The sequence below is a fragment of the Pteropus medius genome, unplaced genomic scaffold (genome assembly GCF_902729225.1).
Source record: "Pteropus medius unplaced genomic scaffold, Ma_sr-lr_union100, whole genome shotgun sequence".
Taxonomy (NCBI): domain Eukaryota; kingdom Metazoa; phylum Chordata; class Mammalia; order Chiroptera; family Pteropodidae; genus Pteropus; species Pteropus medius.
In genome coordinates this window covers 4,035,426-4,058,886 of record NW_024345600.1, presented here as the reverse complement: position 1 = coordinate 4,058,886, position 23,461 = coordinate 4,035,426, and the positions used below count along the sequence as shown (strand labels likewise).

Sequence of the window (23,461 nt, the reverse complement as noted above, 5' to 3'; positions counted from 1 at the left end):
AAAGGAATTACTCAGGACTTAACACATGGTAGAGGTTTGACAGAATTTTTTTTTAACCAGGTAAATAAGAAGAGATCTCAGGAAGGAGGGTACCAGGAAAGGAGGGAGGCCAGTTACAGGTGCAGTTGTTTATAAGTTACCTTGGGGCAAAGAGGTATTGAGGGGAAGGCTAAGGTGAGAGAGGGAGAGAGGGAGGGGCACTTCTCTATCTGAGAGTGGTTCCCCATGTCCCCCCATCCCAAACTCATTGTATCCTTGGTGAGCAGAGAAAAAAGGAGTTTCCTATGGGATATCCCTTCCTTGGGGTCCACATTCAGCTTAGATGCTTGAAGAAGACTGGGATATTCTTGACCCTTTCCCAAATGGTGGTTATTTTTTCCCCCTCACTCCATGATCCTGGGGTCTGCTCAGAGACCCACCTCCTGCCTCCAGTTCCCTGCATTGCCCCAACCCACCCCAAAGACTCAGCTCAGTAAAGAAGGTATGGGTTTCCACCTGCTTCTTGCTTTGGTGCTTTGGGCTTCCGCTGCCACCCCAGAGAGCTGGCTGGCCTTTGATTCCCACATCCTCAGCCTCCCCAGAGGCTCTCTGCCTCAGTATAGTAGCATCCTGTGCACCACAACCCACAGCCCTAAGAGAAGCTGAGAGGGCTCGCTGTCCCTCAGGTCCTGGCACCTCTCTCTCTCTCTCTTTCTCTCTCTCCTTCTCCCTCCTCCCTCCCTCCCTCCTTCTCTTCCTCCTTCTCTCTCTCCCCACCCCACTCTCTCCTTGTTTCTCTGCTCACATCTGTGCATTTCTGTATCTGTGCCTCCCCATGCCGATGCCTCCTCTGTCTTCAACTCTCTGCGTTTTGTCTCTCTATGTCTGTGCCTTATACACCAAGAGACAGTTCTGGCTCTTCTGGTTTCACTAGGAATTCATTCCCCTTGACTTCTGTCCTTTTTCATTTCTCCCCTCTCCAGCTGCCACCAAGCTTTAGTTCCTTTTCTTGCCTGTAAACAGGCATCCAGGCCTCTAGCAGGGATGCAGGCTTTCAACAAGCTTTAATCTGAAGGGAGCCTGCAGAATACAGCCTGGAGCCAAAGGGTGGATGCAAGGGGGTTGGCTGCAGGGTGGACAAAAGCAAAAAAGACAGAATCCGAGAAACACACGGGGAGGCCCCAAAGGCTGACAACAGGAGGATGGGAAGGTAAGCTGAAAGCAGGGAGAGACCCAGAGCTGCACTACACAATCCACAATCTCACACAAAGCCCAAGGAAGTACAAACAAGGTAGAGAAAGAGAGAAAGAGATGAAGAAATTCTGAGAGGCAAGACACATGCACAGTGCAGTAGACCAAAAGGCGGAGAGCAAGGGAGCGATGAGACCAAAATGGCAACACACACCCGCACACTCAGAGCCCTTGAGGTTCCTGCTGCCTTCCCCCTGGCCCACTGAGATGGGATGAGGAGCGAGGCTGGGGAGAGGAAGAGGGCACAGCCCCACCACAGCGACAGTCTGTGGTCCCACAGGCACTTTTATCTTTTCCCCATGGCCTCCAGTCAGCCCCCTCAAGCCCAGCCACGGGATGTGCCCCCCACCACACACACCCTCTCTACTGCTTACTGGCTTCATATAAACTTCCTAGAGACCATGACCCCTCTAAGGCACCTTTGTGGTTCGGTGGCTGCAACCTCCACCATCCTCTCCTTTGCCCCAGACACCCACGCTCGGGAGCTGTGCCCGCCCTCCTTACCATATCCCCCGAAAGGTGCGTAACAGGGCTCAACCTTAGAGCCTTACAAACCCAGACCCTCATCTGCCCCCTCCCGGCACCCACCCTCATCAAAGTCATTTCATTCAACTCCCTCGATGCCACCTCACCGATGCTAGGATTGGGGCCTAGGGCACGAGAGGCTTTTCTGCCTAGAACCATTTGGTGGGGGAAGCCACTTATTTCGAAGTAGACCTCTTCTATGTAAGTGCCCCCAAACTGAAAGAGGGAAATCATCTGGTGAGTTGCCTCTGACCCTGTCTTCTGGGAATTCTCTCATCGGAGGTTAAGAGGGCGGCCATTTTGTATGAACCTACAGAATCCAACACAACCCAAGATATTGTCAGAACACAAAGCAACAGTGATCTCCCCCATCAGGCTCTACTCTCAGCCTTGCACCCCTGAAACGTTGCCCCACAAGAGCAGGACACTCAGGAGGTGATATTCCAGCCAGAACAAAATCTTTGAAGGAGCGAGAATAGGGCCTTTTAATTTTGAGGAATCTGTACGGAGGAGGTCCCTCTCCCAGAATATGTCTGGGAAGGATGCCTGGGGACAGGGCTGCAAGGCCGTGGAGGTCTTAGGAGAAGAAAGGACTAGGCTGTGGAGTTGTACAGAGCATCCCATCTTGAGGGGTATCACCTCCTAAGTCCTCCCCACGCACAACAAAACCCGGGGTAGGGAGAGGGTCTGCAAATCCTTTTCTAACTCCCTAACCTCCCTTTCCAGAGCAGCAAAGATACCTAAACCCAATTCTCTTAGAACCAATTTTTCCAATAATGCATTTATCTAAAAATATGTCTCTCTCACTTTAACAGCATTTCATATGTAAGAGCTCAGTTTCAACCCTTTTTGAGAATTTTAACTTTCCCATTTCATTAATCAGTTTAAAGCTAATTAAAGGGAAGGGCCTTTCGATATATGGCTCAAAAATCCTAAAAATTCACAAATGTAGACAAAAATGTAAAAAATACACACAAAAAGAAAAGAAAGTTAACAGAAGCTGTTTCAATCATGTGGCTTATGAAATGCTGCAAGTATTTCTGGTGGAACTTTTCGGTGATTGTGTCATTGGGGTCATTGGGAAAATTGATTTGGGGAGAATTTCCTCTAAAATAAATTTCTCTTCCTCTTTTTCTCGCTTTATCTTTGTTTTTTCTTTTCATCATTTTTTATAGGCCTCCTCCCTCCTTAATATTTAGTCATTCTTTCTATTTCTTTCCCACTCCTTCTTTCCTCTTTTTTTTTTTTTTTTTTTTTGTCTCTTTTCCTCCTCTATCTTCATTTGCTCCATTCCCCATGATTAGTTGCCTTCCACTGCCTCTCTCAGCCTGCGGCGGCCTCGGGTCCCCATTTCTTCTTTAATCTTGTAATCCCAGTTGACACGCCTCGAAGGAGCGCTTTCTACTCTGGGCACTGAGCTGTGCTAGGTGGAGATGTGGAGAGGAATTTGGCATAGTTCCTGGCATAGTGCTTAAAGCCTACAGTTCCAGGGGGAGATCTCTATTCATGAAACGCAAGAGAAAGTGGCCAGAGAACTGGAAGTCCAACACATCTGCTGCCATGTTCTCTTCCTCTTCCCAGACCCACAGAAAAGAATGAAATTGATTCTGTCCTCTTACCTCTGAGCCTATGTCTTTTGTCCTCTCTGCTTCTGCTTCTTGCACAGGTGTGCCTATGTGAGGGCTGGGAGCTCTGCCACCAGGAGCCCACTGGGGAGAGCACTCGTTACTCCTGCAAGGACAAACTTAAACGAAAAGACAGGAAACTCGGTTATGAGGCTCCACCACACCCTAGGCCTGGGCCAGCCCCTAACGTCACCATCTGGGGCTGGGGTCCCCACCCCCCGCCTCTCAGGGAAGCTGTCAAAGTGAAAATGCCAAAGTCAAGGGGAAAAAGTAGAACCAAGCAAGAGCCCAGAGCATAAATTACTTGTTGGACGCAAGAGTATCACTGTACTTTTTGCTGCATGGCAACAAAAAGATTGTGTCAGTGATACTGCCATCTGGCCTGGTCTTCAGGAAAACAAGAAGTGGGAGGCAAGTGGAGGGCACATGAGAGCAGATGTGGTAAGAGATCAAGAGCTAAATGGAGTTGTTTTAAAACAACTCCTAGGCCCCGAGGGCACTTGCTCTTAGGTAGGTGCAAGAGGCAGAAAGGGCCTAGGCTGGGCGGAGGATATCTGAAGCACCCAGAGTGACCAGGGACCTGAACTTTGTCCCTCTGGGCCTTTGTCTCTAGCCAACTCTTAAATGTTTATCTCTAGCCTTGACCTCTCATGAGCTCCAGATGTGTATATCCATCTGCCCATTGGACGTCTCCATTTGGAAGTTCACCAGACACAGTAAACTCAACCTGTCTCAAACTAAACTTATCATCTGCATACTACTACCTTCTGTTAACCTAAATATAGGACTTTCAAAGTGAGAGGCAACAAGCATTTATTTGAGATCAGAATAGCTATTTGGGGGAAGCATTGATTCAGGCAGAAGCCCAAATAATGTTTCAATTAGGATACAAAGGCAAGAGGTATTTATTAGAAAGAGATGAGAAATAATTACATCAATAGAAGGAAGGAATTTCTATTGGTGCAGATAATATAACGTAGTGATGTTTATTCTAAAGAATGATTTTAATTTTCAGTCCATTAGCCACTAGTTCAATAGTCATGATATCTGCTTTCTTCTTTTCCTTGCAAACAGTTCTTTGGAACAAAATGTTGCTCAGGCCCAGTCTGTCTAAAGGTTTTTTTGCCCTGTTTTAACATTCCAAAGGTTTGAGGCATAAGATGTTCTCTAGCATAGCAGCTCCAGCTTCATTTTAAAACACCTCCATTTAGTCTACAGCCATGCTACCCTGAACAAGCCCTATCCTGTCTAATCTCAGAAGGTAAGCAGGGTTGGGCCTGGTTTGTACTTGGATGAGAGACCACCTAGGAAGACCAGATGCTGTAGGTGTAAAAAGTAAAAACATAAGGAATTATAAGCTGACAAAGTCCTTGCAATCTGTGAGGTCAAGCAAGGGTTGCCTCGCCTAAGGAAAAAAAAAAAAAGAACCTCCATTTATTATTTTTTTTATACCTCCAATTCTACTTATTCAAGTCTTCCATTCAGTGAGGGCTTCACTATCCACCAAGCTACTCAAGCCAAATACACTGGGTATACTCTTTGATTCCTTCTTTACTCATCCCTTTGCATGTGTTTATTTACCAATTCCTGTGGATGCTGTCTTCTAAATAGCTCTGAAGTCTATCCAACTGCCCCACTGCCGCTATTCCTGAGCAACGCGCCATTTCGTCCTTTATCTAGACCATGACTCCTGACTCCTCAGTGGTCTCCTGGCCTCTCTATTTTTCTTCCTCCAGGCCATCCTCGGCACAGCAGCCTGAGTGATCATTTAAATATGCACATGTCATCATGCCATTCCCCTACTAAAAGGAAAAGTGACTAGTTCAGCTTGCAACTCCAAGTTTATACAAGTGTTTCCACCTGAGACAATCATTGTGCTTCATTTGTGGCAGAAGCGCTTCTCTCATTTCATAATATTTCATAACAAATGAGAAGTGCTACGTCTCATTCCATAACACAATGTACTCAAGGGTTGAAATTTAATAAAATTAATATTTTCTGCTTCATCAAGGGCATTCTTAAGTGAAACTGGCATTAATTTTTTTTCCTTTTTTACTGCAAGTGCCTGGCGGTGAAGAATACAATGACTATAGTATGGTTTGGCTCCATTGCCTTGATTTGTGCTAAGGCAGCAGTCTATCTCAGATTGCTTTTGCAACATCATTGCAATGTCAACACAGTGACAAAGGCAAATAACATTCTAATACTTTTATGAAAATATCTGGACACCGCAAACTCCCTGACAGAGTCTCAGGGACCCCCATGGACCACACCTTGAGAACCACTAATCTAGAAAATGTGTATTCATTCTTCAGATATTAACTACCTCTCTGAGCAGAACTTTTGTTATTCTCAAAATCTGTTTTCTTTTTCTTCCTTAATAATTCCCTCGATTTTTAGCAGAGCTCGTGGCTGCCTAGATTTAAGTCATACTTCCCAGTCTCTCTTGCAGCTGGATGTGGCTAAATGACTCAGCATAGGTAAAGAGGGAATGTTAGGTGCACCCTCTAAGGAGCATCCTTAAAGGGAGGTACTTCCATCATGGGAAGGCATGGATCCTTCTTTGGGCCTTCATGGACTCCAGCAGACTGAAATGCAAACACTCTTTCAATTGTTTACAACTCACCTGCTTTTCTCGTTTACATTACCTAGCAGCCTTCTCTAGGCATTTGAGTTTATAACCCCTAATCTAGTCTGGTTCTCTCCATCCACTCCTATATTCAACAAGTGTTGAGTGTCTATCAGACTCAAGGCACTCTTCTGGGTGCTGGGGATATTAAGTAAGCTAGACATGGTCACTGCTTTAGCCTGTGACATAGATATTAAACGATTAATAATTCTATTATGATTGGGCAAATACTACAAAGGGAGAAGCACAGAGTTCTGAGAGAGGGAAACTTATTTCATCTGGGAGATTGAGAAGGGCTTCCATGGTAAGTGTATATCAGTAAGCATTGGGCTCTGCTACAAATGAAAGAAAATTCAAATTAATAGAGGCTTACATGAGACTGAAGTTGATTTCTCACCTGAAGGAGGTCTGAGGCAGGTGGTCAGAAGCGAGGGAGGTAATGGGGCACAACACTGTACCCCCCAGACTAGATTTGTGCTGTTTGTATCTTGTTGCTCCACCATCCTCCACCCATGACCCCTCTTCATAGTCTGAGAAGGTCTCTCGAGCTCCTCAGCTAAAATCAGGGTCACTTGTGGTAAGATCTCCCAGTATCCTGTACTGCTTCTCCCCTGAAAGTACTTGTCCAAGTGTAATAATTATAAAATTATTGATTGTTTAGTGTCCTTCTCAGACTACTGTGGTGACCATGTCTGTTTTACTTAGCACCCAGCAGAGTACCTTAGGCCTGGTAGTTCCTTCATACTTGTCAAATCCTTTTTTTAATATTAAATTTTATCAATATTTATTGATATTAAGTTTGTTGTGGTAAAATATACATACTCATAAAATTTACCATAGTAACCTTTTTTTTTAATTAAGTTTATTGGGGTAACATTGGTTAATACAATTATATAATTTTCAGATGTACATTATAATTTGACATCTGTATATTCTGTTGTGTGTTTACCACCCAAAGTCCAGTTTCCTTCAGCTACCACATATTCGATCCCCTTTACCCACTTCACCCTCCCCCTTCCCCTCTATATTTGACCCCCACCCCATCTACCTCCCCCCCTCCTCCCCCACCTCCTACCCTCTGATAACCACTAGTCTATTGTCCATGTCCATGAGTCTCTGTTTGTTCTGTTCATTTGTTGCTTTTAGGTTTATATCCCACATATAAGTGATATCATGTGATTTTCAAGTTTTTCTGTCTGCCTTATTTCGCTTAGCATGATTACCTCAAGGTCCATCCATGTTGTCGTAAATGGTAGTATTTCATCTCGTCTTATGACTGAGTAATATTCCATTGTATATATGTACCACAGCTTCTTTAGCCAATCCTCTATCGTAGGGCACTTCGGTTGCTTCCACGTTCGGGCCACCGTGAATAATGCTGCTATGAACATCGGTGTGCAAAAATCTTTTCGGATATGGGTTTTCAAGTCTTTGGGGCAAATACCCAGTAGAGGGATTGCTGGATCATATAATAGATCAATTCTTAGTTTTTTTGAGGAACCTCCACACTGTTTTCCATAGTGGCTGTACCAATTTGCAGTCCCACTGGCAGTGTATGAGGGTTCCTTTTTCTCCACATCCTCTCTAGCATTTGCCATTGTAACCATTTTTTAGTGCACAGTTCTGTGGCATTGAGCACATTCATGTACAACCATTGCCACCATCCATCTTCAGAACTTTTTTCATTTTCTCCAAATGAAACTCTGTACCTGTTAAACACTAAGTCCCCCTCCCCCCCTCCCCAGTCCCTTGCTGTTGAATATTTTTGTAATAAATGAATGTAGAAGGACTAGATTCAGTCACAAACTTAAATGCCTATAGGAGCCTGCTAGGTCATACAAATAAGAAAAGTAGACTGGCTATGAACCAGGGAGGGGTGGGGACTGAGGTAAACTAGAGAGTATCTGTCTCATTTAATGAGGGCAGCCACTAACCACACAGCTCCAGCTGAGTTGAGAGTAGAGGCTGTGTCAGAATGTGAACCCAGAGTTTCCAGTTCTGACAAAATTTTGAGAGAAGATGGAAAACCAGACATTTATGTAACATCTCCTAAGTTTAAGTGTTGGCAACTAATTTTTTCTTTTGTTCTAACACCAAGTAGATCAAACAAAGCATTCTAAGAGCTGGATCTAGCCTAGGACCCACCAATATGCACTCGATGGACCAGATGGATTGTGTGACACCATTCAGCTCTTGGGTCTGTGACCTGTGAATGCCTGTGAAGATGGGTTCCCAGAAGTCAACAGACTTCAAAAACCTGGCTACCCTTCTGGGATTCCAAAGAGGAAAAGAAAGGAGGAAGAGAGGGAAGGTTTACATTGAAAATTTAGAACTGCTGTGTGCTTTATATGGCTGTGAATTTCATTTAATCCTTACAACAATGATAAGGCATAAGTATTATTCTCTAGACCATATGGATGAGGAAATTGAGGCTCAGAGAGTTTTTAAAAATTTCTAAAGGTCACAGAGCTGGCAACCATAACTGATAGAACTAGGATTTGAACTTCTGCTTGGATTCCAATGCCTGGATTGACCCCCTCATCTCACTACCTCTCCTTTGCATTAAAAAGGCCAGGATGATGACTAAGATGTCTTCTACCATAGAGTGCAAGAGTATGAGGCTGACAACCTCATACCCAATCTGGGACTTCTGAGGCTTAATATCACCATGATCTATATCTACAGAGTGATTTTCCATCTTCAGAGCACTTTCATACACATTTGCACATGCCAAACCTTTTTGGTAAGTATTACTATCCTCATTTTACAGAAGAAGAAACCGAAGTTAAACTCTCTGCCCCATGGTATGACTGTAAGCACGGAACATGGGGATTTCCAGAAGTCTCTGGATTCTCGGTAGAGAGCTATTTTTGCTGCATGGATTCTGCCTCGAGGCTGGAGTAGTGGAAGGAAATCAAGTGTGGAGAAAGAGAGGAGAAGAAGAGGGAAGCTAGCATCAATGCTCAGAGTGTTGGAGGCTGGGCTATTGGAGAAGGGGTAGGGCTGCCTGTGGAAGGCTGTGGAAGGGAAGATGGAAGCCCCAGGTGCAGTCCTGTGGTGGCCCCCTTACCAGACACATCTGCAGCTGCACTGACACTGTCTGCAAGGAACATTGGGGGCAGGGCTTGGAGATGAGGGGTTGGGGGAGGGGCCACAGAGGCCGTTTTCTGTGAAGCAGGGCCTTGGAGAGCTGACCCACTTCAACCCTGTCCACAATCTCCTTAGCTCCATAACCACTTTCTGAAACTCAGAGGATGATTCCTGGGCCTCCCACACCCTATAGGAGCTATGAGCAGGCAAATTTCAGAGCCCAGCCTGGGCTCAGCCAGCTGGCACCTGCAGCCCTTTGGAGAAACTGTCAGCCACAGAGTGGAAGAGATAGAACCCATCTTCTTGCCAGCCCATTCTGTTCAAAGGGTGAGCTCCATCTTGGGGTGGGCCCAAGCAAGGAAACCTAAGCTCCCTGCTTACCTCCTTCGTGGGAGAGTATCAGCAGGAGCCCAGGCCTGAACTCTAGAACTTCTGCCTGGTGGAGGACGCGAGGCAGGGAAATTTCTGGGCCTGCCCTGCACCTTAGAGATAAAAAGACCAGGTCAGGGGTGGAGGACACACTGGCAAATGTGACCACAGCTCTGGATGAGCACAGCATGGCCTCTTGCCTAACACACTTGACTTGGCAAGGCTCTGGACCTCATTTGGCCTCCAGAACTTCTGGACAGCGGACAATAAGGGAAACTGTCGGGTTCATGGCAGAGCTGGGGGTGGAGGTACTCAGGGATTCCTATTCCCTTCTCGTGGCCTATCTCTCTTACAAGACACTATCCCTACCCATGATAGCCAAGATGATGCAAGATGGCCCCCAGTGATTTTTGCCTCCTTCAGTTCACACCTTTATGTGGTCCCCTCTCCCGTTGTACCAGCATTGGTCTGTGTGACCAATAGAATAGAGCAGAAGGGATGGTATGTCACTTTCCAGAGTAGGTTATAAAGACATGACAACTTTTGTCTTGGCCACTCTCTGCCTTTGGGGGAAGCCAGTTGCTATGTCACGAGTGACCCTAAGGAAAGGCCGATATGGGGTGGAACTAATGCCTCTGGTCAGCAGCCTCCTGAAGATGATGCTTAGAAGCAGATCCTTCAGTCTAGCCCGGCCTTCAGATGACTCCAGTCCTGGCTCACATCTTGGCAGCAGCCTCACAAGAGACCCTGCCCTAGAACTATTCAGCTCAGCTGCTCCTGGATTCCTGATCTTGTGAGATAATATGCTTATTGTTTTAAATTACTGAGTTTTGGGGTGATTTGTTATGTGGCGATAGATAACTAATACACCCCCCCTTTTTTTTTAACAAGGACCTAAGATAATCTCTCCTCTGCCCCTTACAGCACCCACAGAGCTCCCTGCCTCTTTAATGTCCCTTCCCCTCCAGATCCCCAGCTTGGAACACCAGTTCGCAGATAAACTTAAAGATGTGGGATGAATTAACCTAGCTCCCTGGAAGGCCTTAAGAGAAAGCGAAAAGGGCTGGAGGTTATCTTACTGGGGCTTTGTGGGGTAAAGGGAAAGAGCAGGAATGTGTCACCCCCTAGGAGAGATCTCATAGGAAAGGGGGAAAGAATTAATAAAAAGAGCACTGTATGTGCAAGCCCCATGTTCCCTTCCTTCAGCCCCTTGCTCTTCACTTCCTTAGTGAGTGGAGGAACAAGGTGGCCCTTCACTCTGCCCTTATCTCCTCCCTGTCCCTTTAGTGCAGGAGCATGGGGAAGTCCCTGCATAGATGCTGGTGAATCCTCGATGACTACTCTCATAAGCCCAAAGGCCATAGGATGTTGTCTAGTAGAAAGGAAAGATACCACCCACAGAAATTTCCAGGAAACCCCTGCCCCGGTAAAACATGGAGGCTTCTGCACCTGCAGACTTGCTCCCACTCTCTTTCAATGTTTTTTTTCCCCTCCTGTCCGGGGTTAAAGTTCCCAGACAGAGCTGTCTGCGGCCAAAGTCCAGACCCCTGCACACAGTGCAGGTGGAGGTTTGGTTCCTGCGGAGGTGCTGCGCGTGTGTGCTCTGCTGGAGGATGGTCTGGATGGCCAAGAGGAATGTTCTCGCCCAGAGAGAGACAAGCAGAGCTAGGGAGACAGGCTGGTGGGTCTTCCATATCACTCTTGGCATGACTAGAGAAGGCCTGCTTCCTCCTTCACAAATGGATGATCAGACAAGTACATCACATGCATGGGGCACGTCATAGTATTCCAAGCCCTTTTACCATCCAGTATTCACAACAGCCTGTTTAAGTAGGTTATTATCATTATCCCATTTAATAGGTGAGGAAACTGAGGCTCAGGGAGATTACCCCCGGTCACAGCAGCACAGCTAGGATCAGGAGCCAGGTGACCTGACTCCCAAAGCTGCAGCATTAGCCAGATGTCTGGTTGTTTTTCTCCCCATGTGGGGCCTTTGTTCGTAGCATTCTCCTTTGTCAGACTTGGATCATAACCTTGCCAGGGCCAGGGCTATGTGTCCCGAGGCATGAATGGTTCAGTCCTTCTCCTGGCAGGTGCATGGGCATGTGACAGCTATTGGATACACACTCATATGAGGGTCACAGCAAGTGCACCCCACAAAGGCAGTGACCATACGCGGGGATGTGTGCCTGCTTGTCCACTCCACTGCTAATCTCCTCAAGCCTGCCCCAGCATACCCAGTGACCTCCAGTGGTGTGTGACAAACAGTGACCACTGGGTGGCAGTGTGTTCTCATACCAGGAACAAGACAGGGCCCTAAGAGCTGAGGAACATGGGGGTGGGGCAGAGGCAGGCAGGAACCTCAGCCTGCAGCCCAGAAAGGTCGCGAGACCTGATCTCCTGGAGGACTTGACAGGGCAGGATGTTGTGTGTCTGTGCATGTGCGTGTGCGTGTGCGTGTGCGTGTGCGTGTATTGTGTGTGTGTGTGTGTGTGTGTGTGTGTTTTCACGTACTACAACTAGAAGTCAAGACAACCAGTAATGAAACTAAAAGTGAGCTGGGGTAGGGTGGAGCCAGAGAATAAAATATAAAGAAACCAGGCATAACATGACATAAACAACAGGATGGAGGAAAGGGCCGTGGGGAGGAGTAGGGAGCTTTGGAGACTTCAGAAAAATGATTATCAAGAGAAGAAGAGAGAGAACAGACAGACAGAGACAGAGAGAGAGAGAGAGACAGAGAGACAGAGAGAGAGAGAGACAGACAGACAGACAGACAGACAGAGACAAAGAAAGAAAGAATCACAGAGAAGCCAGGAACAGAAAGGGGAAGTTAAGAGAGACTGGATGCAGAAAGTAGGTCAGAAGGCTAGGGTAGGAGAAGGGAGCCCCCAGAGGCTGGGGAGAGACAAGGACCTTCATTGGAAAAGAAGGAGCGAGACTCAGACTTGCTGCTGATGGGAGTTTATTTAGACTAAGCTGTGGAGATCTGCAGGCTGCCTCAGCTCCAGGTCAGGGCTGCTGTGGCTCCAGCTCTGACTCCAGCTCCACTTCCGGCTCCAGCTCTGCCTCTGGCTTCATCTCCGGCTCTGGTTCTGGTTCTTGCTCCAGATCCCCTATCTTGCTCTGAGTCTGAGGTGGGTAGATCCCATGCTCTAAGGCAGAGAATCTTCTTGGTTGCCACTGTAGGAAGGTATGGAGGGCAGGAGGAGGAGAAGGATGAAGAGAAAGGGAATAAAGAGGATACGGAGTCCAACTATTCTTTCTCAGCCTCTAGCCCTCCCCAATATGATTCCAGGCCTTTTCTCAAGCCTCCCTTAGTTCTTTCAGCACAAAGAGTCCCTAGAATGCAGAGGCTTATGGAGAGGGGGCTCTAAAGGTAAGTTCAGGGTCCACCTTAGTCATCTTCCCTGAAGGAGTGCCAGACAGCACTCCAAGAACTAGGGAGAAGGGAAGCCAGTGGTAGGAAGAGGGGTGTCCCTGTCTCACCCATCTTCTCCAAAGGTGAAAGCCAAAGGCCGCAGTCACCAAAAGAAGCAGAAAGAGGACACCAAGGGTGAGAAAGAAAGGGAGATGGCCTTTTTTCTGGGCACCTGGGACTCTCTCAGAGCGCTGGGCACCTACAGAGAAAGAACAGGATTAGGCATAGGCTCATAGCTAAAACGACATCTTGCCACATCCTCATATTTTTGGGGTGAGGTTGCGGGAAGATCAGGGTCATGGCCAAATTAATCTTATCAAGACAAAACTCTGGTCAGATCACTCTACTTATCAAAAACTTTCCAGGCTCCCTACTGCCTTTGGGGGACTGATCAAACTCAAACTGGCCCAGAAAGATCACATAACAAATATTATTTCAGATTCTTTTACATTACTGTCTATTCAAATGCGCAGAACCCCCAATATCTCTCACACGAGTTAGCCCCCAATATATTTTGCACTTTTCCTGCTTCAACTTATATCAGTGCCCCTTCCTTGCTTGAGATGCCCCTTGAATGAACTCTCCTCTTTCCTGTTTGAAGAACAGTAAACTGACTAGCCACCTAGAGACATAGCATCTCAAAGCTGAACAGTAGCGACTCAGTGGGTTAGAGGAGACATATGGTGAAAGACTTTGAGTTGAGCCTAGTGTAGGAACCTGAAGACCCATGTTTAGACTCCGAGTCTGGCACTTAGCAGCTACGTGACTTTAGGAAAGCTCCTTCTCTGTAAAAATTTCCCATTGAGTTGTCATAAGATAGCATGGGAAACTGACACAAAACAGTGGACCCTCAAGAAGACCTTGGAAGGAAAGAATTGGTAGGCTTTGGAGACTGACTGGACATGGGAGAAGAAAGAGGCCAGGTTTTATAGTGGGTGGGATGAGATTGGAATTATTGAAAGAAAGGCTAAGTCAGCAAGAGGATTGGGCATGAGGAAAAGATGGGATCCAGAGTGAGGTTGAGGTGCAGCTATGATATCCAGGAAGCATGTGAGAATTCAATATTGGCCCTCAGAATATATATTATTTCTTAACATATTCATTTATTTATTCAACCAGTATACAGTATTAAGCACCTACTGTGTGGTGCTACTATGCAGTGGCCACAGGTGAGTACTGCAGACATAGCCAACCTGTCATGCTGATAGTTACCAATCAATGAAAACATTTTCTGAAGGTTTTTTTTTTTTTTTAAATGTGTGTTTGTTTTACATGGTCTTGAAAATCCCACGCTCAGTAAATATTTGCTGACCAAGGGACTGATTTATTAACTCCTCCCAAATCCAGGCCATTTCCTTCAACTTTAACCCAAGCCCTGGCCCCAAAGTGTGACAAGGATTCTAGAAATATATTCCATCACTTTTGAACCATTCAAACTTTTGTCACCTCTCTTTCTAACTTCTCAGACCCTCCCCCCAATTCAGAGAAGGGGATCCCCTTAGAGTAGAGTGGAACACTCATCTAGTGACTCAAGAGAGATTTTCAGTTTCAGTTCTTTACATATGGGGGTGAGAAAAGAAGAGACCACGGGGGCAACAACTTGTACCCAGTGGCCTGGCATTATGAGACGGATTTGCCCAGTCTTTGCCCAGCCAGCCTTCCCTCCCTGTCCCAGCTCCCCTGGGATGGGAGCTACCCTTTTCCCACCCGGGGCTGACCTGCGATGACTGCCAGAGTGACAGTGGTACTGAGCTGCTGCCCTTGCACATGGATGCGGCAGGTGTAGGTCCCAGCCTGGGCTTGGCTCACAGACTCTAGTCGAAGGGTAAAGTTGCCATTGTCTCCAGCCACCAGCAGGTCAGGGCCTCCCCCAGGAGGAGCCCACTTGGCAATGAGGGAAGACTGGGTCCCTACACCAGGAGGCAGGCGGCAGGGCAGCTCCACCTGGGAACCTGCTCCAGCATACACTGTCAGAGGAACTGGAGGCTCAGAGACTGGAGGCTCCGGTCCTGGAGGGAAAAGGGAACCCAAAGTTAAAGCAGAGAGGGAGAAGTAATAGAAGGGCTAGAGTGCTGGGTCTGCATGGAAGTGAGGCAGAAGAGTGAAGGAGGTGGTCTGGCTCTGAAGAATGCTAAGGAGCAGAACAGGGTGGATGAACTGAGAGGGCTCGGAAACCCAGGGTATGGGCCGGGCCAGCAGGAGACCAAAGGGTGGCAAGTGAGGCTGGATGGTCAAGGGAAAGTCTTGAAGGGGAAAAGGCAGTTGAAAGGCTGCAACGGGCGGGAGAAAAGGGTTGGAGAATGAGATCTGGAGCAATTGCAGGTGGCATTAGCTGCTGAAGACCTGCTTTTGGGGACCCATAAGTCACGGGGAGGTGACAAGGGGGGCAGGAAGGGGTTGTGGTCAAGTGTGAAGGCAGACTGGAGGAGTTACCCAGAACGCTGAGGTTGTACGTGATGGAGACATTGAAGCCATCTTCATAGGTGAGGATGCAGCTCCAGGGCCCAGAGTCCAAGGGGCGGACTTGGGGCAGGAAGAGGAAGCTTCCGACTAAGTGGTGATGGGACGACTCCTGGACAGGGATTTGGCCTGGGCCCCGGAACCAGTGCACAGAGGCTGGGAGGTCCGGGCGGCTGAAGGAGCAGTTCAAAACGACCCAATCGTTGGTCCTGAGAGACCCTGGGGGGCTGGCAGTCACTGCGCATTGATAAAGAAGGTTTGATCAGCCCCATCACACTTGCCCAACACAGCAGGACAACTAAACTGGAAGCTGTAGATTTTTTTGTCTTAGCCTCCCTCAACCCCACCCCACCCAGCTCAGTGCCTGGAACCTGGGGGTGCTTAAAATGGATGCCTAGAGTCTCCTGTCTACTTCGCTTGCCCCATGCCTCCAGTTTACATGGCTTGGTCTGCCCCTCCTTTTCTCCAGGCCTTAGCTGAAGATCTCCACTAAGCCCACCCCGTGAGGTACAGATGTCTGAAATGAATCACTCTAGCCCCTCATCGCCCCACTACAGAGGTGCCTCCCCTCCTCCACCCTGGCACTCCACTGTAGGTGGGGGAAGGGGAGCTCAAGGGGTGATACGATCTCTCCATAGGGCCCTCCCCCACACACGTGCTTCTCTGGGGGCACCTTCTACACCGCAATCCTGCTTCCCACCCCCTTCCACTACCCTTCTGCGGCCTCTCTGGGTGGGCCTAGGGTGCATCCTTAGAAGCACGGTCTTGCCCAGCCCTTCCTGCCACCGGGCGGCGGGGAACCTGGCGTCCTCCTCCCAGCCCAGCGCCCCTTGTGCCGCCCCCACCTACTCGAGGCCTGGCCCACGCGCAGACGGAGGCGGCAGGAGAGGGCGTGGTCCTTGGAGCGCACAGCAGCGAGGCTGTTGAGGTTCACCGTGGCGCGGTATTCGCCCGCGTCGTCGCGTCGGGCCGGGCGCAGCCACAGCGAGAAGTCCCCGCGCTGGAGGCCGCGCTCTTCCAGCTGCACTCGGGGCTGCAGGGGCGGGCGCCCGCTGCGCAGGCCCCCGGGCGTCAGCCTCAGCACCGTGTAGGGGGAGGGCGCCGCGGGGCGCTGGCCATGGGCCAGGGGCCAGCTGGGCTCGGGAGAGAAAGATGAGATGAAGACATTGAGGGGAGAGAAGTCTCAGGGAAGATGTAGTCCCACCTCACTTTGAGGATGAGGAAGCCCACCCAAAGGAAAGATCTCTTGACCACTAACATCCCTGTTCCTGTTCCCCCTTGTGTTACGCCAGCACCATCCCCTGCTGGAGAGGCAAGCATCCTATAGGATGCAGGGATGAGGGGAGCAGTCGCAGTAGTGATGCAGAGGAGGAAAGGCCTAGGGTGCATAGTGGCAGGGGAGGTTGGCCACTGGCTTCACAAGGACTGACAGATCAGGGGAAGAGACAGGATGCTGGCCTGGGCCTTGGGCTGCGAATCTGGATGCCATTGCTGCTGGATTTGAGAGTTCTGTTTCCCAAGTTTGAGGTGCATACCTGTCTGGTAGATGCCGCCAAGTGATCCCTCCTGTTCGCAGAAGGCTGGGAGACTGGAGGGCGATTGTGGGGCTGCAGGGGAGCTGGGCAGGAGCACCCTCCTGGGCCCACACCACCGAGACCTCTGCCCCAGGCCTTGGAGCCTCCACTGGGGAGGGAAAGAGAGGCTGAGGGGAGGGGCCATGAGCCAAATGACTTAGGAGTAGTCAAGGAGCCTGAGGAAAACCAGGGTTTCTGCCCCTTCCCTGCCAAGGGAGAGCCTGAAGAGAGGCTTTGGGGCTGAAGGACTGTCCCAAGCAAGGCATAAGAAGACTCCACCCAAGCTAAAGACCTTGGCATCTATACGGTCAATCCAGAGATCCCCGCTGACCCCATCCTGTGGTTCCGGAGGTCAGCCCTCCCAGAGAGTCATTTCCACCTTACCTGAAGCCACCCACAGCAGTTGCAGAAGCAGCAAGACCAGGAACTGAGCCTTCCCCATCTCCCCTTAGGCCTGGGCCACAGTGAGCCCTCCAAAGGGAAGAGGTCAGAAAGTGGGGAGAGACGGCCAGACAAAAGAGAGGTTCTGCAAAGAGGGACGTGGAGGGAGGGAATCTAGAGGAAGAAGGACAGGGACAGAGGCCTGGAGAAGGAGGGGAGGGACCAATGGCCAGAGGCTGGAATCCAGAGGAAAGCTGGTCAGATCAAGCAGCCGGGAAGGGGTGGGGGTGGGTCCCAAGGAATGGGGCAGGGCAGTGGCAGAGCTGAGTGGAGGCAAAGTGGCTATCTTGAGCTAGGAGGCTGGTCTGCTGCTCCCAGGGCCCTTGCCCCTGTCCTTCTGCCTTCCCTCCACCTTCCCCACTTCCTCCCCCGTCAGCCCCCCCCCCCACACACCCCAGGGCTCACGGTTCGGCCGGGCAGTGAAAGTCTGAGGCTGATTCCCAGCAGCATCACCCTCCACCCTGTGGTGGCACTCCCTTGTTTATTTCCTCAGTTCTGGGTGTCCCCACCACCCCCTCCACACCCTCCCTCACCGCCCTGACTGATCCTTTTCCTGGGACCTTCTGCCCTTCTCTCCAAACCATTTCTGCCTGGAACTTGTTGCTGGCCCATCTGTAAGCTGCCTCCCTTGTCAGTTCCAGCATTCACACTTTCTTCCTGGCCAGCCCTTTCTTTGGTACTTATCCCTTCCCTCATTCCTTTAACCTCCCAGTACTCCGCTACCTCTGTAGACCTGCCCCTCCACTATCCAATGTCTCCTGGGCATAAGGTAGACAGAAGGTTTTACTGGACCCTGAAAGATGTAGGTCTGGGGAATGGCATCCCAAGCAAGCCCAGGGAAAATAATAACTAAGTTTTGTTGAACCTTCACTATGTGCTAGGAACTGCATTGGACACTTTACATACAATAACTCGTGAAATCTGATGTTATCTCCATTGTACAGATGAGGAAACTGAGGCAGCCTCAGAGATTAAATAATTTGCCAAGGTCAAAGTTATGGTGTGTGAAGACAAAAGCTGTGTGTGTGTGGTCCCGACCCTGGGTGATTTATGGGTGTCTTTTGGGAAGAATCAGAGTCACACACACCTTGCCCTAGTTCAAACCCCTGTGTACTCAACAGCTGCTCCCAATCCAGAGGTTCTGAACTGATAGGGAAAGTGACAGAGAAACGCTGAAATCCTGCAAGATAAAACTCTAGAAAACCTGAGGCACAGGTACTAGGGAAAGGTACACTGCCAGTCAGGAACTCTTGCTACCCACCCAACCCGGCCAAGAAAGGTGGCAGGCAGGTGCCAAGTACTTGCAACCAGCCCGGGAACCACGAGAGGCCCTAGAGTTGTCCCCTGCTTGACCAGGAGCTCATTTGTTCAGAGGAGCAGTTCTGATGCCAGACAACTCTCACTCTGGGTTCTGGGAGAATGAGACCCAGGCCTCTCGGCCCTCTCCCATTGCAGGGGTGGGACTTCCTGTTTCTGAGGCTGTTTCTTTGCCTGGTTCAGCACAATAGGGCTGGTAGCTTTCCACTGGGCTCAGCAGTGTCTAGACCTAATGTGGGTTAGTAGGGAAGTGTGTATTGCTACAGGGGAGCATCCCTCAAAATCCAACCATCAGCTCTCATAGAAGCTGTACTCCGTGTCTACCGGTGGAGTGCTGACCTTGTCTTCTTGAGCAGTGGGTGGTAAAGTGGTGATTTTTTAAAAGAAGGAAAGGGTCCTGGCAGAACGTAATGTAGCCACCCTCCTCCCTCTGCCCCGGGAAAGCAGGAGACAGGTTAAAAACAGAAGCGCGACCATTTCTTTATTAAATTATACAAAAAAGGTGAGGAGGGGCAGCTGTGGGGCTCGGTCCCAACCCTGGCCCCAGCCCCACCCCGGCCTGGCGCTGTCTGAGAGAAGGGGATCTGAGGGAGACCCAGGGATCAGGCAGTGTAGGGACGGGCAGGATAGGAGGCTTGGATACAGAGGTTAGGAAAGAGAGGCTACCAGGAGGGGAGTGGCTGGGGAGATGAAGGGAGGAAGAGAGCAAGGAAAAGGAGAGGGGAACTGGGGACCAGCTGGAGAGCTCAGATGGAACAGGTCAGGAGGTGGAACGATGGCAGAGTGAGGATGGAGGGGCAGTGTCTGGAGAGGTGGACATGAGAAGGCTGGGGAGAAAGAAGGTGGCAGCTCTGATGCAGGGCCCAGAGCAAGGAGCCAAGTGAAGAGTGGCTGCACTCGTCTGTTCCTGCCCCCACCGTCAGGCCCTGGAAGGGCTTCCCACCCCAGCCCTTTTGGCAGGGGGCTCATGCTGATGCCCCATTTTCTGTCTTCTGCCGCTTGGGATCAGCTTCATCCTGTGGAGAGGAAAAGGGTTGGGGTAGTCGTCAAATGGGAGACAGACCTCCCCGGGTCTGGCCCCTCCCATGCACCACAGGGATCTGGGTCCAAATCCAAAGGGCTCCCAGCCCCTGCTGCATCCCTGACAGCCCCTCAGGCCCCGCAACCCAGCCCAAACCTCCTCTTCAGCAGCTCTCTTCAGCGCCGGCCCTTCATCGTCATCTTCTTCTTCTTCCTCATCTGAGGAGCCAGAAATGGGTCATTGGGGAAGGAGGAAGCTCCAGCAGAACCCCTGTGGTCGCCCTCAACCCTGCTTCAGGTCTTCGAACCCACCCTGACTGTTCTTTGGAGCCCAGCCTCCCTGCCCTTCCCCACCTTCTTCTTCCCCTTCATCCTCTTCCTCTCCATCCTCAGCAGTTTCTTCTTCCTCCTCCTCAGCTCCGTTCTCCTCCTCCTGTGGGGACCAGGAGAGGAAGCAGTGTCAAGAAGGCCATCTGCCTCCACCTATCATCACCACTGATGGCAAGGGGCATTGGGAAGGCCCAAAGGATGGGGCAGGGAGGATGGGAGGAGTCAGAGGGAAGATGGGACCCAGCCCCTTATAGGTAACTGAAGCTGGGATGGTGAGCAGGTGTGGTCACAACCCCCTGCCTGCCAGACGCCCTCAGCACCTCCACTACTTCTTTCTTTCGCTCTTTCCGGCTGGCCTTCTCCTCTACCTTCTCTTTCTTCTCCTTCAGGTCCTGCAAGAGAGAAAGAGGTCACCTTTCTCTCACCACATATGATCTGCAGTGATCTTAGAGGACTGTGAAATGGAGGTGGCCACAGCAGCTTAGAGTTAGAACAGAGGTCCCAGGGTCCTTAAGGCCACCTAAGGGCTAAGACCAAACACCTTCTCCAAGACTCAGGGGAGACTAGGTGGACCAGGTAACTGCTCACCATCTCCATCAAGTTCTAAACTTCACCACCTGAAGAGTTCAGCTCAGCAAAGCAAATCCCCTCCATCTGCTCCAGCCCAGATGCTCCACCCCCTCCTCAGGGGTCCCTCACCTCATTTGTCTGCTCCCTTCCACTGCCTGCCCTGCTCTGCCTTTTGTCTACCTCTGGGGCCCTTTCCTGGTACTCTCCTGGGCCTCCCTCCCAGCCTCCCAAGCCTTTGTTTTCCTGTCTGTGTGTCTCCAGAATCCTCAAGGCCCCTACTTGGGCAAACACCACAGGAATAGGGAGAGGATCCTAGCCTGATTCCTGGCACTCCCTCTCACTTTTTCCCATTCCTCCCTCCCCCCTAAAAGTTTAAAGTTTAAGTAGTTTCCTCCTTCCTACCACCTGTCTGTGGAGTGTGCATGGTGTGGTGGAAGGGTAGAAGTAACTACTTCCAGGGGATACAGGTCCAGCAGGATAAAACATAGAAGAGAGAAAGTGGGGGCGAGGGAGAGGTCTGTGTCTGGGCTGGGACAGGAATACAGATAGTGAAAAAACCAGAAGAGAAGACCCTCACTCTACACTGTCCCTCTCTTCTTCACCCCAAAACCTCAGCAGGAACACCCTGATGTCCTATTCTGATGTGGCAGAGGGAGATGCTCCTGAGAGTCCCCTCTCTGGACACACCAGCCCTTCAAATTTCGATTCCAGTCCTCTCCCCACTCCACCCTTGGCAGGCACTAAGCAACAGTGTCTCCAGGTGATCCGATCTGGTGCTGGTGTGCAACTCTGTGTATCTGATTCCATGTAGATGGAAGTTTTCTGTGTGAGATCACCCTGGGAGAGTATGTCTATTCTGGAACGTAACTGGGGATAGGAGAGGGGGTTGGTGCCAATGGGTGGTCTAAAGGGACACCCAATTCTCTTCTCTTTCAAGGGAACACAGAATGCTTGACCCTCCCACTTAGCTACGTTTATTCGTGCCACTTGGTTGTCCTCATTTCTTTGCCACATGGCAGATATAGCACTTCTACTGGTTGGTGGGCTTCCCCCTCCATCCCGGGGCTGGAGAGCCAGGAGTTAGTCAGCTACTCTCCGGGCCCCAGCACCAGGTCTGCGAGGCTCTGGCCTGAGTTTCTCATCTGGACTGATGGGGGGAGGGAGGGAAAGTGCCAGGGAGGGAGAGACTACCAGAGACCAAAGTACAAGGGGCTGGGCCCTCTCCTCCCTGTCATGTCCTTCTGGTCACTGTCCTTCCATGATCCCTTTTCCAGGACGGTATGTAACCCAGGTCTTGCGCTAAGCAGCTCCCTGGCCTGGCCTCATTTACTCAACACAGCACACACACACTGACACAGGCTGACACCAATTCACACACACAGCTACAGAGGAGCGCCCACGCGACCCGGAGACACATGGCCTGGTGTTTGGACATTCTGGCACTCTTGAGACAACACAAGAGCACAGTGGAGCCGCTCAGCACTCACAAAGAATACATGGCTCCAGAACATCTACGTCTCCACACGCACACATGTAGCTGACACGGGCAGTCCCACACACTCACTGGATTTCAGACATACAAAGACACCTACTCAGTGAAGTCACATGCCACCGCACAGCCCACCGGAGGGCCACACGGAACACCTTGTCAGATCTCACATGTAGCCCCTCTCTCCCACTGCCTTTAATCCCACCGATTCCCCTTTTCACTTCGCAGGCCTCCAAGAGACCTCTGTGACCTCCTCAGCAACCCCCACCCCCAAGGTTACCTAGCCCTCCAAGCTCTGGCCAAATTAATTTCCCCAAGCGACGCTCAGCAGGTTCCCCAGGGAAATTAGAGGAAGGCTGGAAGAGAGGCAAGAGCAAAAGGATGGGGCCAGGGAAAGGAGCTGATGAGAGCAAGGACGACTCCATGCAAGGCCATGTAACCGCTGAGCTGAGGCTTTTTCGAACGCTGCTCCCGCCCGCTTCTGATTTTAGGGACTCAAGATTGTTTAACTGTGGGGGAAGAGGTTAGAGAGGAGCTATGGAGAAAAAAGGAAGCTGAAGGCCATAGAGGAAGGAATGGATATGGATGGAAAGAAAAGAGGGAATGAGAAAATAGGCAGTAGCTGTCCTAGGAGAGAAGCAAGAGGCGGTCCGGCTTCGAGGGGAGGGGCCGACAGGAGCAGCCTCCCCGGAGAGTCCTGTTTACACTGGAGATCTCAAACCACTTAGCTGAGGAAAGGTGAGGTCAGACTGGAAGGGGAGACGGGGAGACGGGGAAACGGTACACGGGGAGAGAGACGCTAGGGAGAAACCCGCTGGAGAGTTCCGACGGGAGACTGGTCGCGGCCAGGAGTGCGGGCCTGGCCCAAAGAGGGGTGGGGACCGAAGCGAGGCCCGAGCGGAGCCGGGAGCGCAGCTCGGGAAGCTAGAGGGCGCTGGCGGGCGGCGCGCCGAGCCTGGCAGGCAGCGCCAGGTTGGGGAGCGGGGGGAGGGCGGAGAGGGTCCGCCGGGACCCGGCACCAGGGCAGCGTGGGGCCGTCGGGGGCGGCCGGGAGCGCACGACCGCGCGGTGCTCTGGGGCTGCGCGGGGTGCGGGCCGCCGCCGCCGCCCCCGCCCGTACCTTGGCGCTCAACTCGGCCGCTGCCTCCACGCTCTTCTCCGACATGGTGCCGGGGCCGGGGCTGGCGGGGAGCCGGGGTCCCGGTGCCGGGACGGAGGGGCCCTGGACGGCAGAGGGTGGCCGCGGCCGGAATCTGGCGCGGTGACGGCGGCGGCGGCGGCAGCGGCAGCGGCGGCCGCTCAGCAAGCTGGGTCTCTGGAAGAGGCGGCAGAGGCGCGCGGGGTGGGGCGGGGGTGGATCTGGAGCAGAGA

General features: G+C 50.8%; 3 protein-coding genes across 4 annotated transcripts in view; all 3 read right to left on the bottom strand.

The window, feature by feature from the left end:
* Positions 1 to 3,926, bottom strand: part of CD4 (CD4 molecule) — a 24,000-nt gene extending 20,074 nt beyond the window's left edge. The window contains exons 1-2 of the mRNA XM_039874200.1: positions 3,685 to 3,926; positions 3,375 to 3,499 (exon numbers count right to left, since the gene is read on the bottom strand). The gene's annotated coding sequence lies outside the window, so the exon portion shown is untranslated. The remainder of the gene's footprint in view (positions 1 to 3,374; positions 3,500 to 3,684) is intronic.
* Positions 3,927 to 12,396: 8,470 nt separating this feature from the next.
* LAG3 (lymphocyte activating 3) lies at positions 12,397 to 17,739 on the bottom strand. Its single transcript, XM_039874191.1, has 7 exons — positions 17,308 to 17,739; positions 16,885 to 17,032; positions 16,199 to 16,482; positions 15,323 to 15,586; positions 14,608 to 14,898; positions 12,958 to 13,088; positions 12,397 to 12,651 (listed from the first exon to the last, which is right to left on the bottom strand). Exons 1-7 carry the CDS (start codon positions 17,363 to 17,365, stop codon positions 12,481 to 12,483), a joined length of 1,347 nt encoding a protein of 448 aa, XP_039730125.1. The 5' UTR covers positions 17,366 to 17,739; the 3' UTR covers positions 12,397 to 12,480.
* A 1,397-nt stretch (positions 17,740 to 19,136) lies between these two features.
* Positions 19,137 to 23,455, bottom strand: PTMS (parathymosin). 2 transcript variants are annotated; one of them, XM_039874189.1, is made up of 5 exons: positions 23,211 to 23,455; positions 20,352 to 20,423; positions 20,014 to 20,134; positions 19,859 to 19,920; positions 19,137 to 19,697 (listed from the first exon to the last, which is right to left on the bottom strand). In XM_039874189.1, the coding sequence occupies exons 1-5, from the start codon at positions 23,253 to 23,255 to the stop codon at positions 19,647 to 19,649; spliced, it is 351 nt and encodes a 116-aa protein (XP_039730123.1). In that variant the 5' UTR covers positions 23,256 to 23,455; the 3' UTR covers positions 19,137 to 19,646. The 2 variants fall into 2 exon arrangements, with proteins under 2 accessions (XP_039730123.1, XP_039730124.1); XM_039874190.1 differs by having other exon boundaries at positions 20,056 to 20,134.
* Positions 23,456 to 23,461: the final 6 nt, after the last annotated feature.